The sequence below is a fragment of the Cebus imitator genome, unplaced genomic scaffold, assembly GCF_001604975.1.
Source record: "Cebus imitator isolate Cc_AM_T3 unplaced genomic scaffold, Cebus_imitator-1.0 Scaffold480, whole genome shotgun sequence".
NCBI classification, from domain to species: Eukaryota; Metazoa; Chordata; class Mammalia; order Primates; family Cebidae; genus Cebus; species Cebus imitator.
Window position 1 is genome coordinate 1442852 of NW_016107795.1, and position 15084 is coordinate 1457935.

Sequence of the window (15084 nt, forward strand, 5' to 3'; positions counted from 1 at the left end):
ACCCTATCTCAAAAAAAAAAAAACAAAGCAAAAAAGCACCACAAGTGATACTGATGGGCAGCTTGGATTAAGCACCACTGAATTAAAATAATAAAGGTTAGGGGTAAGAATGCTGCATGCTTTACAGGGATACCTGAAATAGCAACAGTTAGGTTTCAAGTAGATGGTTACTAACCATCTCTGCTTTTGAAATTTTTTTAAAATTTTGTTCTTCTGAATGGTTTTTAGATTAGTACTTTCAGATTAATTTAAGTATATGTAGTAAGTTGTAGGTATAATCATTTATGGCTTATCTTTTATATATAGTCTAGAATGCCTTTTTAGGCCATATTTTGTTCACAAGTGATAGCCCAGTAAACATTCTTAAGCAAAAATGGATATTGGCTCGATGCAGTGGTTTACACCCGTAATTGTGAACACTTTGGGAGGCTAAGGTGGGAGGATCACTTAAACCTAGGAGATCTAAATTACCCTATGCAACATAACAAGACCGTACCTCTACAAGAAAATTTAAAAATTAGCTGGGTGTCCTGCTACAGTGGCACACACCTGTAATCCCAGTACTTTGGGAAGCTGAGGCAGGAGGATTCCTTGTGCCCAGGAGTTCGAGACCAGCCTGGGCAACACAGTGGGACCCCCATTCCTCCAAAAAGTAAAATAATTAGCCAGACACGGTAGTGTGCACCTGTAGTCCCAGCTACTTGGTAGGCTGAGGAAGGAAGATTTTGAACTCAAGATAGTGAGGCTATAGTGAACTGTAATTGTGCTATGCACCCATCCTGGGTGACAGAGTGAGACCCTGTCTAAATTGAAAAAAAAAAAGAAAAGAAAAATTAGCCTAGTGTGGTGGTGTGAGCCTGTGGTCCCAGCTACTGGAAGACTGAGTTGGGAGGATCACTTGAGCCCAAGAGTTCAAGACTTTAGTGAGCTACGATCATGCCATTGTACTCCAACTTGGGTGGCAGAATAATACCCTGTCTCAAAACAAAAATAATAATATGATTTTTTTTTAAATGTAGACATTTGCCAAATCATAGAGATGGTGCTGGCTTCTGGCACTACTGGCGTCAATGAGTCAAAAAAAATTTAATCAGGACTCTGTCCCCTTCTTTTTCTATGTCTCTTTTCTTCTCTATGTTGACTTTATTTTGGGTAGTCTTTTTCTGTATGTGGTGACAAAAGTGGCTAAATAGCTTATGACTCACATCTTACCAATTTAGCAACCTTTGAATATAGGTTCTTTCAAAGATATGACAGAGTCTAATTGTCCCATCATAGGCCAAAGACCCATTTCTGGCACCAGAGGGTCACAGAATCAAGTACCTATGAACCACATGGAATGAATAAGTTTATTAGAAAACTGGAGAAGAGTGATTTCTCAAAAGATGCTGAGCAGCCGATATATATGTCCACTCCACCATTTGGAGGTTATTTGTTAACATACACAGTATAGCTTCAAGTAACTCAAATTTTGCTTTGTTTCTCCTTTTGGCTGTGTCTATATTGGTGCAAAAATAATATAATAGGAATAGGCAAATTGTCCACGGCTGATGGTAAAGCCTTTGCAGATCCTGAAGTACTCCGGAGGCTGACATCGTCTGTTAGTTGTGCGTTGGATGAAGCTGCTGCTGCACTTACCCGTATGAGAGCTGAAAGCACAGCAAATGCAGGGCAGTCGGACAAGTAAGTACATTTTGCTGCAATCAGTATGAAATCATTTTCTTAAAAATAATAAAAATAGCTAACATTTACTGAGCATTTATTTTGTGACTAGCTAGCACTGTGTTAACCACTTAACATGTGATGTCTTATTTATATTCACAAAAACTTTATAAGATATAGATTTTGTTTTTACTTTCATTTTTCAGATGAAAAGTCAAAGAGAGGTGAGTAACTTAATCAAGGTCAAATAGGTAATAAGTGGCAGAGCACCAGTGTCTAGTTGATGGCCTAGTCAACATGTTATAAAAGACCTTTTGCTTATTTAGATTTTTTTTTAATGTATTGGTGACAAAGAAGTAAATGTTTTAATAGGCCATTTTCCAGTTCATGTGCATTGTTCTGACCATTTTAAAGGGTAGGGCTTTTTATTTATTTGCTTTTTGAAGTTGTAGAAGAAGTCACAGATCTAGTTTCTATAACTTGAATGTGAGTCCAGGTACTTTATTTATATTGTATCTCCTATAATTCCTTCTATCTAGATAGATAGTACTTTACAATTAGTAAGGGCTCAGTAAATATTTTGTGATGTGGCATTTTAAGCTGATATGATGATGTTATCCAATAAAAAATCACACCATCTCATATATAAACACAATTATGGATGTATATTGAAAAATGGATAGATACTTCAAGGAAGCAATTAGAAAAGAATTATTAATAAATGTTACCTTTTTCAACCCTCAGTGGTGAATTTTTTTCTCCTGTAATAAAATGAAGCCATTTTATTTATTCTAGCAATTGCCTTAAAACGATTGAGAACATCTGAATATTCTGTTATATTTGGGTTTAGAGAGTAAATCATAGCATTTAAGAATTGTCTTTTGTCATAGGTGTTTTTATACAACATTCATAAGAGCATAAAAGAGGGGTTATATAGTATTAACAAGGTCATGAATTTGCTGTTTCTCTTGGCTGTTTATTAGTGTTCATTCATGTAGATTTTTGTGTTTCTATTAATTTGCTTTATGATTCTTCTTGTAGGTTGACTCTCTTCTTTAGTTAACCTCGGTTTCTATTCCATGGTAAATGTTGAGTTTTACTAGCCTAAAATATTATTGGTAATCTCCAAATTTTTTTTAATGTGGTACCTGCTAAGGTTGGCAAGAGCGAAAATTCAAAACCCTTGAAGGATATATTAAAACCAGTTCAATCAGGAAATCGCATACAAAAATAAAAAGTCACAGATTATTTTGCATTGAAAATACTGGAATTTAACAGCAAAAACATAGAATATATTTGTGACAATTCTATTTATTCAACAAAGTTTGAGAAATTTGGTAGACTTAAGGGCAGTGAGTACTATATGCCACATTTTTATGTTAGTTAAGGACAGTGCCATGTGCCAGGCTTAATCTGCCCTTTGCCCACAAGTTTTTAAGTTCAGCTGTTGCTAGAGTAGATCCTGTAAGTTTTTAAAACTGGAATACACACATAGACATCAAATGAAAAATTCAAATGATAATGTAGATTAGGGTATATGCATAAAGAAGTGAAAGAGAGGGGCTACTTTGAAAGAGAGAAAAGGTATGCTCTTACACAGGAAATGTCTTATGGGAAAGATTTGTCCTAAATGTGCTTAAAAATGAGAGCACTGAGTCTAGGGACTGTCAATGTCCTGTGAAACGGGAAGTTAAATGATGTTTAAAAGACAAATTTATTTAGTGCTGGTCGAGACCTTCACTTTTGGTAAGGGGATAATAGTACAATTAACATGCAAATAAAATATATAGTATGACACATAATATAATAACTGTGGGAAAAAAATTGAAAGGGAAATGCTAAGGCAGTGTTTGGGTTGGAGGTTATCTTAGTTCATTTTCTGTTGCTTATCACAGGATTCCTGAAACTGGGCAAGAAAAGGAATTTATTTCTTACAATTATGGAGGCTGAGAAGTCCATGGTCAAGGGGCTGCATGTGGTGAGAGCCTTCTTGCTGTCAGGGACTCTGTGGAGTTCTGAGGCAGCACAGGCCATCACATGGCAAAGTAGGCTAAGTGTGCTAGCTCAGGTTTCTCTTCCTTTTATAAAGCTACCCAGTCTCACTCCATGATAACTAATTAATTTATTAATGCATGAATGGATTAACCAATTCATGAGACAAAGCCTCCATGACTCAGTCACCTCATAAAGGCCCCACCTCTCAGTATTGCCACATTTGGGGTTAAATTTCACATGAGTTTTGGACAAGTCAAATATGCAAACCATAGCAGAGGTCATGTTACGTTTTTTAATAGCATGGTCAGGGAAGTCCTCACTTAAAATGATGGCTTTTTAGGAAAGACCTGAAATAGGTAAGGAAGTGAGCCTTGTCTGAGAGAGGAGCTGTCCTGGCACAGGTGAAGCAAATGCAAATATTAGGAGGTTGGAGGTTATTTAGCATACTTGATGAATAGCAGCAAGACCAATGTGGCCAAAGTGGAAGGAATAAGGGTGAGAGAGTAGCAGATATAGCCAGAGAAGTAAAAGGGAAGAGAAATACGGTATCCTGCCACTGGGCAGATCTTACGAGGATTTTGGCTTTTACTGAGTGTGATTACAGGCCAGTGCAGGGTTCTCAGTAGAGAAATGACATGTTCTACTTTCCTTTAAATCAGATCTCTCTGGTTGTCTTGTTGAAAAGAGCCTGAAGGAGAGCAAGTGTGAAGACAAGGAGACTAGTTATGAGGCTTTGCAATATCTGAGACAAAGATGTTGCTCTTAAATCTGGGTAATGGTAATAACAGAGGTATAGAAAAGTGATTATCTGTAGGTACCTTTAGTATCTGAAGTGAGAGAAAGGGCTATATTTTAAGAAGATAATAAAAGAATTGAGTTATATTTGAAATAAAAAGAATATTAATATCTCTGGATTTAGTTTTAAGATTATTTTATACAAAAGTGAGAATCTTTAGAAATGTCTACAATTGGAATTGTTTTGGGAAGTTTATGGGGCAAACACTTTTCTCTCTGTTTAAGTTTTTGTTACTCCACTTTTTCTACTCTCATTTTGCTTGAATTTATCTTTTTCTTTGCCTGAATTTGAAACTTCTTCCGAAATATGATTGTGTAAGGAAATACGTCCAAAACCAAACCAAAAAGAAGGCTCATCAATTATTCATTTACTAATATTACATTCTCCCATCTTTTCTTTCTGATTTCCCTTTACTTGATGGAAGGACTCACATAGATCTTTATAATTAGTAGAAGTGTTGCCCATTTTATACTTTTTAATTAAATTTTATAAAAATTTTCTACTGACCAAACAAAAAGTATAATTATGACCTGTTATTTGTGTTTGATTTCTATAAACTTCTGTGTTTTAAAATTTTATGTTTTTTCTCCACTTAACAGTAAATTAGACTTTATCCTTCAGTTGCATAACTGAAAACATTTTGGAATATTAATAACTTTAATTCAGTGCCATTAATATGTAGATTCTAAAAAACTCAATGAATTCAATTATTTAGCTTTTTGTTATGAATCATATTGAAATAATCATTCTTGTAGAGCACTAATGTTAGTATTAGTCCATTCTCACTCTGCTATAAAGAACCACCTGAAACTGGATAATCTATAAAGTAAAGAGGTTTGATTGACTCACAGCTCCACAGGCTTTACAGGAAGCATAGCAGGGAGCTCTCAGAAAACGTATAGTCATGGTGGAAGGCAAAGGGGAAGCAAGCATGTCTTACCATGGCTCAGCAGGAGAGAGTGAGTGAAGTGGGTAGTGCTACACAAATTTTTTTTTTTTAACTTTCTCTTTTATTGCTAAGTTTGAATTTTTGCTACACGCTTTTAAACAACCAGATCTGATGAGAACTCACTCATTATCATCAGAACAGCAAGGGAGAAATCCACCCCTATGATCTAATCACCTCTCACCAAGTCTCTCCCCCAACACTGCTGATTATAATTCAACATGAGATTTGGGTGGGGACACAGAGCCAAACCATATCTACTGTCAAGATTTGACATGAAAAACCAATACTCTGATTGGGTGTGGTTTATTCACATCTGTAATCCTAGTGCTTGAGAGTCTGAAGCAGGAGGATTGCTCGAGGCCAGGAGTTTAAGGCTGCAGTGAGCTGATTGCATCATTGTACCCCCTCCTGGGTGACAGAGCAAGACTCTGTTTCTAAACAACAGAAAACAAAACAACGAAAAACAATGATTACGCTGTGCAATTTTTTAATATTCTTATGTTCTGGTATGGTTATATTCTTTCCCTAATAGCCGCAGTTTGGCAGAAGCCTGTTCAGAAGGAGATGTAAATGCTGTGCGAAAGTTACTCATTGAAGGGCGAAGTGTAAATGAACACACAGAGGAAGGGGAGAGCCTCCTTTGTTTAGCCTGTTCTGCTGGATACTATGAGCTTGCACAGGTTTGTATTATCAAAATAAAGCTTATTTGTTGTTGTTTTTTTAAAATCTGACTTGCTTACTAAGGAAATAATGAAATAAATCCTTCCAACCATTAGGATTATTTCAACAAATAGTTTTGTTAGGTAGATGTTATATAAACACATATGTTCAAAATTTTTTGTGATTATCATTTTCTAATATCTTGTAAACTATTTTTCTCTCATAAGGTTTTGTTGGCCATGCATGCAAATGTGGAAGATAGGGGAATCAAAGGTGACATTACACCTTTAATGGCTGCTGCTAATGGAGGACATGTCAAAATTGTGAAGTTGCTGCTAGCTCATAAAGCAGATGTCAATGCACAGTCTTCAACAGGTCATGCATATTTCTTTTTCAGTTTTGCTAAATAGTAACCTCATTTGGTAATAATGGTTTCACATGAAAGTGATGTTTAGTGCTAATTTTTCAGTTCACTTATTTCTTGAAAGTGCTACATATTTGCATACATCTGTGTATAATGTTTTGAATTTTATAGAATATACTTTGAATATTTCTCCTGTTTTGTTTATGAGGACAGTTGGCCTTTTAAGTTTCTTTAGATAAATTAAAACACTGACCCAGTTAGAAGGACCACCCTCTTGGAAATTGAGAGGTATAGGTTGTAGTGCTGAAACTATGTTTCTAGTTTTTTTAGGAGAGGAGTGGGAAGATAGGGAGAACAGAAGATTGTGGAACAAAAGGACAGTTCATCATTTCCTACTGTTACTAAATTGTGGCCCACAGAAAAAGTATTGTGGAAACATTGTGTACTGAAGAAGAGCATAACTTTAGTCTAAACTTTCTTATTTATTTATTTATTTATTTGTTTGTTTTCAAATTTGGGCCTAGGTTTTTTTGTTTTGTTTTTGTTTTGTGTGTGTGTGTGTGTTTTTTTTTTTTTTGTTTTTNGTATTTTTAGTAGACAGGGTTTCACCATGTTGGCCAGGCTGATCTTGAACTTCTGACCTCAGGTAATCCACCCACCTCGGCCTTCCAAAGTGCTGGGATTACCGGCGTGAGCCCCCACACCCAACCTAGAAATTTTTATTTTACCCAGAAGGTTGATTTTTCTTGTAAGATGGGAAATTTTTATCATCAGAAAATAATGTTTTAGAAATTTCTAAATTTGAATTTGATCAGTTAACTGGTATTTGAAGTTGTAATGAAAACACATATATATAATTAAAAGGTATAGTATAAGATATGTATATGATAAATAATTTTAGGTTAAAAAAATATATATAAATAAAAGTTTCTGAAACATTTCTCTGATAAACCTTAAAACAAACTTTTTCTCGTCTCAAGGTAAAACTTAGCTCCAGGGCAGACGTGCCCTGTTCTTATACAACTCTCCAAACTGGATTAAGTGTATCTCATATTCCACATGTATTTGACTTTGGTTTTAAATGGAAAAGGAGAATAGGGAGTTGCTTTCAGAAAGCTAAAATGCAATAGGAAAGGAATTTGATGTATAGATATATATTTACATATATGCATGTATATAATTTAATATGGTTATAATCTTCAGTTTCCATTTTCTTAGTGTAAATTAGCACTTTGGTATTTTATGTGAATGTCTTTTTATTCTTTCTAATTAAAATAGGCAATACAGCACTTACATATGCTTGTGCTGGAGGCTATGTAGATGTTGTAAAGGTGCTCTTGGAATCCGGTGCTAGTATTGAGGACCATAATGAAAATGGTCATACTCCTCTTATGGAAGCTGGAAGTGCTGGACATGTGGAAGTAGCCAGATTGCTGCTAGAAAATGGGGCTGGCATTAATACGCATTCCAATGAATTTAAAGAGAGTGCCCTTACCTTAGCTTGTTACAAAGGTACAGTATAAACCTTTCTTGAAACAAAGTTTTTAAACATGTGAAATTATAATTAATTTATGTAATCTTGTTTTTAAATTCAGAAGTAAAACATAATAATAGTATATAATATGAATTAAAGTGTTTACAGTGTTCCAGTTTAATATGTAAATTTTTAAAGTATAGATTTAACATAAATATTGTCACTAAAAAATGAATATTGATCTAATTGTTTTATCAGAAACAGTTCTTTTAATATGAACTGTATAATAGCTTTGCATGTTGGTAAGATTTTACTTGTTATGAAGGGGTACATGGTATTTTAAACGATGTCACTGAACCTGAAAATATTGATAGTACAGAAAATTTAACAATCTAGAACATAGAACATTAATTATCTTCAGACCAAACATCTTTCCAGGCAATTGTCCAGCCTTTGGCATATGTGAGACAGGCCGAACAATTGCCTGGAAAGATGTTTGGTCTGCAGAAAATTAGTGTTCTATGTTCTAGGTTGTTAAAACACAGCCACAGAGTGGAACATTTTGACTCCACATGTATGACAGATAAATGGCTATAAATTAAGGTGTTTTATTTTTACGAAAGTAGATTAAGAAGATTTTTTATTAAGAAAATTTTTTATTAAAAAAAAGTCATGCAATTTTGTGTTTGTTTAGCCATTTGATTTTATGTTTTATGCCATCTATATAGCTGTCCCATATTATTTACATTGTAAATTCTTGACCCCTAAGCATCAAGAAAAAGCTTTTGCAAAACCTAGTAAAACATTTTTAAGGAGGCCCTCATTCTCGGTGACTAACCTTTCACATGCACAAGCTTACGTGTGAATGCCTCCTTAAATTTTGCACCCTGGGCTTTGATTTCCTCACCTTAGTTCTGGCCCTGGTGTTGTTTTGTTCTATATGAGTAGCCACGGTTGTGTGATGCCTTTTGGAATAATTTCATTTATAAACATGAATCCTTAGATATTTGGATTAATTGACTAAAATTTAAGTTAAATTTGAGAAATATGCTTTATTTATAAAGTGCTTTTGATTATCTGATGTTAATAGATTTTCAGATAGGGAACACAGCTGCAGTCCCTTACTTCCCTTCCCCAGCCCTGTTTATAATTAGGCAGAGGCTGATCTTCATTGGGAGGAGAGGAATTAAGCCTTGGGGTGGGCTGATTGGGTGGTTCTCTCCCCTTCTCACAATGCTTTTGAACCCAGAACTGGCTGCATTTCACTACTGAGTCCCAGCTGGCCAGAGAGCTTTGAGATGGGGCTGCATGTAACTACTCTCCCCTCTGCGCTTTGCTTGTGGCCCCACCCTGCTATCCAAAAGGGGCATCTGAGGTTGGGGCTTACAGGCTTTAATTAGAAGCTGGATAGAGAACTGAGCTGGTGGAGAACATTTCTACTACTTCCAGGTATCCATGGACCCCCTTCCCTTCTTCTCTTTCTGGTGAGCTTTCCTTGGATATAGATTGACAACGAGGAGTTGCGGAAGAGATAAAAATCAGGTTGAGACTGAGCATTAATGTGGATTTTGGGGAGAGGAGAATGACAGAGGAAAAGGGAGGGTAGGTAGTTGGCAAATACAAGATGTGGCAGATACTACACTTATGCACCGACGTAAATTTTGTTTTAACCGTTTACCTGTGACTTCACTGTCTGTCCTTCTCCCGCATCCCAGTTGAATAAGAATTGATTGTTGCTCGTTCCAGATAAAGCTGGGGAAAATAATAAGTAATTTTTTAATTGTTTTTTTTTGCATAGAATCTGAAGTTCTTTTTAAATTATAATGTGTCTTCTTTTTAACCACTTATGTGGTATCTGTATCTGAACTTAAGCGTATGGTTTATTTGGAACTGCATAAATGTGTTACATGTGTAAATTATAATTAAAAATATAAATTAAATGGTATGGTTTGAAGAATGTTTTTGTACATACAGTTTCCAGTTTATAGGTAGGTTTTTCCTAAAATGTTTTTGAGTTAGGTATTGGAACTTTCAATACATTTTCTCACAGAAATAACTCGACTGATCATTATCATCTCAGGCTACTAGTTCATGAAAGCTGATTTATTCCATAGCATAAATAAAATAACTATGGCATGCCTGGGCTCTTAAAAGGTTGTAGAGGGAACATTTTGGATGTTGGATTTTAATGGCATCTTTGTTTACCTCTAGCAGGGATTCTAGTAGCAGCAGTTTCTAGGGCAATAGGGTAAGGGGTTAAACAGCAAGATCACTTGTATAATGGTGTTCTACAGTTGAGGGTGGCTTCTAGTTGACTTCATTATGCTTATAAATTTAATGCTGTAAGTTAAATATAACTTTTCAAAATATTATAATTTAAAAAATATTTTGGAATAATAAAATATTTTCAAGTAATCTTATACACTTTTGGTTTAGGACACTTAGAGATGGTCCGATTTCTTTTGGAAGCAGGCGCGGATCAAGAGCATAAAACAGATGAAATGCACACTGCTTTAATGGAAGCTTGCATGGTAAGATGGTGAAATACATGAAATAAATTTATATATTAACTAGGGAGAGACAGAGCTAGTATACAATGAATGCCTTTTCCTTGGGTGCTACAATTCTGTTTGTCAGAACCTTACTGAGTCAGTTGTACAACATTAACTTCTATTAAAATTACGTTCTGACGCTTTGCAATGCTATCATTTTCTTAGTCTCACGTAACTCTATACTGGTTTTATATAGTTGTCACCAAAGTGACATTTTTAAAGATTGGTTGAGGATATGGAAAAGGAAAATATGGCCAGGTATGGTGGCTTACTACTGTAATCTCAGCACTTTGGGAGACCAAGCTGGGAGTATTGGATTAAGAAATTAAAATGGAGGCCACCAGTTAAAGAAAACCCAAACAAAAAAAAAAAAACCCCCCTCTGTATTTAAAAAAAAAAAAAAAAAAAAAAAAAAAAGAAATATAATTCAGAATATGTACATTATTAATAAATGTAACATACTTCAAACCAATAAATTGACTACACAGAAATTTAAAAGTAGAGCATAATTTATGTTACATAATTTTCCCTCTCTCACAGTCTTTTTTGAACCCACAATTCTCTTTTGAAGAGCTGTGTTTTAGAGTTTGTATTCAAGAATGGTTCATAACAATACTCTTAAACCTTTGTATCTTGGTTTATGATTTGTAACACAGAAGTGGATCAGAATGTTATATAAAAATTTTTGAGGAAAACATGCCAGTGGTAGAAAAGGCCCCAAAAGTATCTGAAGTCTCTTCTCATCTTCCCTTCAGAGAATAAGGACGTTTTTCTTGAAAGAATTCTTGAGAAACTTAATATTCTTGAAAGGTTAAATTTTATTTACTATTTTAAAAAATATTAGGTAGCCATTTAACACTTAAGACTTAAGTTATCTGTTGTTTTCCTTATTGTCATCTTAGTGTTTGCTTTAGTAAATTATTATTATTATTATTATTATTTTGACAAAGAAAAGTTTAAGCTTTCAAGCTCTTCATCTGTAAAATGAGGATACCATCTTTCTCTGGAGTTGTGAAGATTAAACGAGATAATGGGTGTAAAGTACATTAATAGTATTAACAATAACAGTTTTAAAAGTTCCCCCATGATAAGGAAATTTAATCACCCTTGCCACACCCTACTGGGGAAACAGCCTGTGTATAGATTAAGAAATTAAAATGGCTGTAATCCCAGCATTTTGGGAATCTGAGGCGGGTGGATCACCTGAGGTCAGTAGTTAAAGATCAGCCTGGGCAACATAGTGAAACCCTGTCTGTACTAAAAATACAAAATTAGCTCGATGTGGTGGCACATGCCTGTAATCCCAGCTACTCAGGAGGCTGAGGCAGGAGAATCACTTGAACCTGGGAGGCGGAGGTTACAGTGAGTCCAGATCACGCCATTGCACTCCAACCTGGGCAACAAGAGCAAAACTCCATCACAAAAAAAAAGAAATTAAAATGGAAAAATCTGTAGATCTAGCCAACAAGCACTGGGAGTAAACATTATAAGTGAAAGATATTAGTAGGAACCAGATATTTGGAAGGCCTGCTATAATACTGAGTTTTTAAATTAGATTTAAAGGAAATGTAGGAGTTGACTATCAAGGGAGAATATTCAGCACTGAAGAAATAACAAAGTAATCAAACTACTAAGACATTAGATTCTTCTCTACAAATTGAAAAAGAAAAAAAATAGACGTTAAAATTATGTAATGTGACAAACATGGTGGCAAAAATGGGCATGGCATGTTTGAAAGAATGATATGTCTGGGAGATAATATATAGATGGAAAAAAAATTATTGAAGGACCAAAAGAAGAGAAAAGAGGGAAGCTATGGGAAAAGTGACTACTAAAGGAGACAGAATGTAGAATTTTCTTTTCTTTTTTTAATTTATTTTTTAGACAGGGTTTCACTCTGTCCCGAGGCTGAATTGTAGTGGCATGATCGTGGCTCACTGCAGCCTCAACTTCCTGAGCTCAAATAATCCTCCCTCCTCAGCCTCCTGAGTAGCTGGGACAATGTGCACACCACCACACCTGGCTAATTTTTGTAGAAATGGAATCTCGCCATTTAACCTAGGCTGGTCTCAAACTCCTGGGCTCAAGCAATCGTCCTGCCTCAGTCACCCAAAGTGTTGGGATTGCAGGCGTGAGCCACCACTCTTGGCCCTTTTCTTAATTTCACTGGTACTTGGAGAAACAATGTAGAAAGTACTATGTACACTATGGATTCCTCTAACACAATGGGTATCCTTCCCCTACTTCTCCAAAAACTGTTGCATTTTTTTATGTTTACACAAAAATTTGCTTATCCTTAAGATTTTTATGAAAACCCTTCTTTCCCTCTCTAAACTTTATCCTTTCAGCATTTAAGTTTGTACCATACAGTGTTGATGTTACCCTATGGTCTCATAATAGTCTCTTGTTTCACATACTTACTTTTTTTTTTCTGATGGTTAATAAGCTTTTTCATTGAAGGTATCATGTTTCTACTTACTTCATATTTTCAATCTCTGTTTCCCTCTCCTATGTTAAAAGAATATAGGCAGTGCATGATAAATACTGATTTACTTAACTGTTAAGTGTAGATTATTCCTATTTGAGTGGAGATCAGTAAACTTCATTGTATAGTAATTGATAAGTGTTCGGATTTTTCAAGATGTTTTTAATGGTACTGATTTAATATGTTTGATTGTATTATGATTAGGATGGCCATGTTGAAGTAGCGAGGCTACTTCTTGACAGCGGTGCACAGGTGAACATGCCTGCTGATTCATTTGAGTCACCATTAACTTTGGCTGCATGTGGTGGGCATGTGGAACTTGCGGCTTTACTTATTGAAAGAGGAGCTAGCCTGGAAGAGGTCAATGATGAAGGTTATACACCATTGATGGAAGCAGCTCGAGAAGGACATGAAGAAATGGTGGCATTACTTCTAGGTCAAGGTAACCATATCTATCAATACACTAAAGGATAAATGTGTGAAACCTAAGAGTAAAATTTTATAAAATTGGATTTTAGTATTTCACCTTTCTAGTAGAGTTGCAATGAGATGTTGTTACACAAACTAATGATATTTACTGTGAAAATGGCTCCCATGCTGTGTTAAACAAAATCAAAGAAACTTCTTTAATATAGAGCTTTCAGAGACATCATGAGCTATATGTGAATGAAAAACAGAACTGGTGTTGGCAAGGTTTGTGGGTTAAATAGGGGAATATAAGAGTCAACATTTCTCAAAGGTAATAGATGAAGAGAATGTATTCCTTTGGGGGTAGAATACCTACCAATAAATATTTAGTAGAGCTAATGTTTTATAAAACAGTATGGGAAGCCATGCAGTAAAGACAAACTTGGTGAGAGTGCAAGAATGCACACACATTAGAAGCTGTCAAGGGGCTCAGTACATAAACTTCTCTTTTGGGAAAAGTAAAACAATTACTTCACTATGTTAAGATATCTTCTAAGATATCTTCAGTTTAGAAGTAATCTCCCATCTCTATATTTGTAGCATGATTTTATTTTTCTTTCATTAGTAAGATTTGTCTGGACAAATTTAAGAGGAATGATACTTTAAAAAAAGAACTTCTGTTTTTATTTAATGGTATTGTTAACTAGAATTTTAAAAGCATAGGTTTTGGAGCCGACTTTATAGATTGAATCACAGCTCCACCGCTTGCCAATTTTGTAACTTTAGGCAAGTTTCTAACCTTCTGTGCCTCAGTTTTCTCATCTGTAGCGTTGTTGTGACAGTTAATATGTATGTGTAAAACTCATAGAACAGTGCTTGTCATATAGTGCCTGTTGAATGTTAGCTATACTGATGGTGGTAGTATTGATGACAATATGTTGTGACTTTGGATAAGTTAATTAACCTCGGTTTCCTTAGCTGTAAAATGGAACTAATAATAATAATACCTAAACAATTTGTAAAATGCTTTGATGTTGCCTGGGAAATAGTAAGAGCTTGTTGAATGTTAAGATTTTTATTATCATCATCATCATCATTATCATGAATATCTTTGTGATTTTTGAATCATTATAATGAGGGGATATAGCTTATTTTCTTGAGTTCTTTTATCACCTGACTTGTGCCTTTTGGCTGAATAAGCCTATACTTCAGCTGTGATACATCAGATCTGGATGTGGTTTTAACAGTTTTATTTATTTTTATTTTTAACTGCCTTAGGAGTTAGGAGAAAGGCAATTTCTTATTTAGTATAGTAATATAAATGTTCATTTTTGAGATATAGTTTATTAAGAAACAATCATGTTTTTCATGTATCTAGAATAAGTTAATGGCTTTCTTTAAATAATTAGAATCTTTATTTTAGGAGCAAATATCAATGCACAGACAGAAGAAACTCAAGAAACTGCCTTGACTCTGGCTTGCTGTGGAGGCTTTCTGGAAGTGGCAGACTTTCTAATTAAGGCAGGAGCGGATATAGAACTAGGGTGTTCTACCCCTTTAATGGAAGCTGCTCAAGAGGGTCATTTGGAGTTAGTTAAATACTTATTAGCTGCAGGTAGGCATTTTTGTATTTGGGAGAAGTTTTTTACATGATTTATTTAAGTAAAAATGTCATAATGCAAATATTTTTATGATGTTATGATACACTGAATGTGTGCGTTTAAAAAAAGTGATATATC

The 15084-nt window shown here is 34.9% G+C and overlaps 1 protein-coding gene across 6 annotated transcripts in view; it reads left to right on the forward strand.

Annotated features, from left to right (window-relative positions):
- Nucleotides 1–15084, forward strand: part of ANKRD17 (ankyrin repeat domain 17) — a 178125-nt gene that overhangs the window by 91345 nt on the left and 71696 nt on the right. For all 6 annotated transcript variants that reach the window (XM_017512944.2, XM_017512950.1, XM_017512945.2 and 3 more), the window contains exons 3-9: nucleotides 1527–1683; nucleotides 5935–6082; nucleotides 6290–6437; nucleotides 7705–7938; nucleotides 10337–10431; nucleotides 13142–13379; nucleotides 14769–14960. In XM_017512944.2, coding sequence (XP_017368433.1) covers nucleotides 1527–1683; nucleotides 5935–6082; nucleotides 6290–6437; nucleotides 7705–7938; nucleotides 10337–10431; nucleotides 13142–13379; nucleotides 14769–14960 — 1212 coding nt within the window. The remainder of the gene's footprint in view (nucleotides 1–1526; nucleotides 1684–5934; nucleotides 6083–6289; nucleotides 6438–7704; nucleotides 7939–10336; nucleotides 10432–13141; nucleotides 13380–14768; nucleotides 14961–15084) is intronic.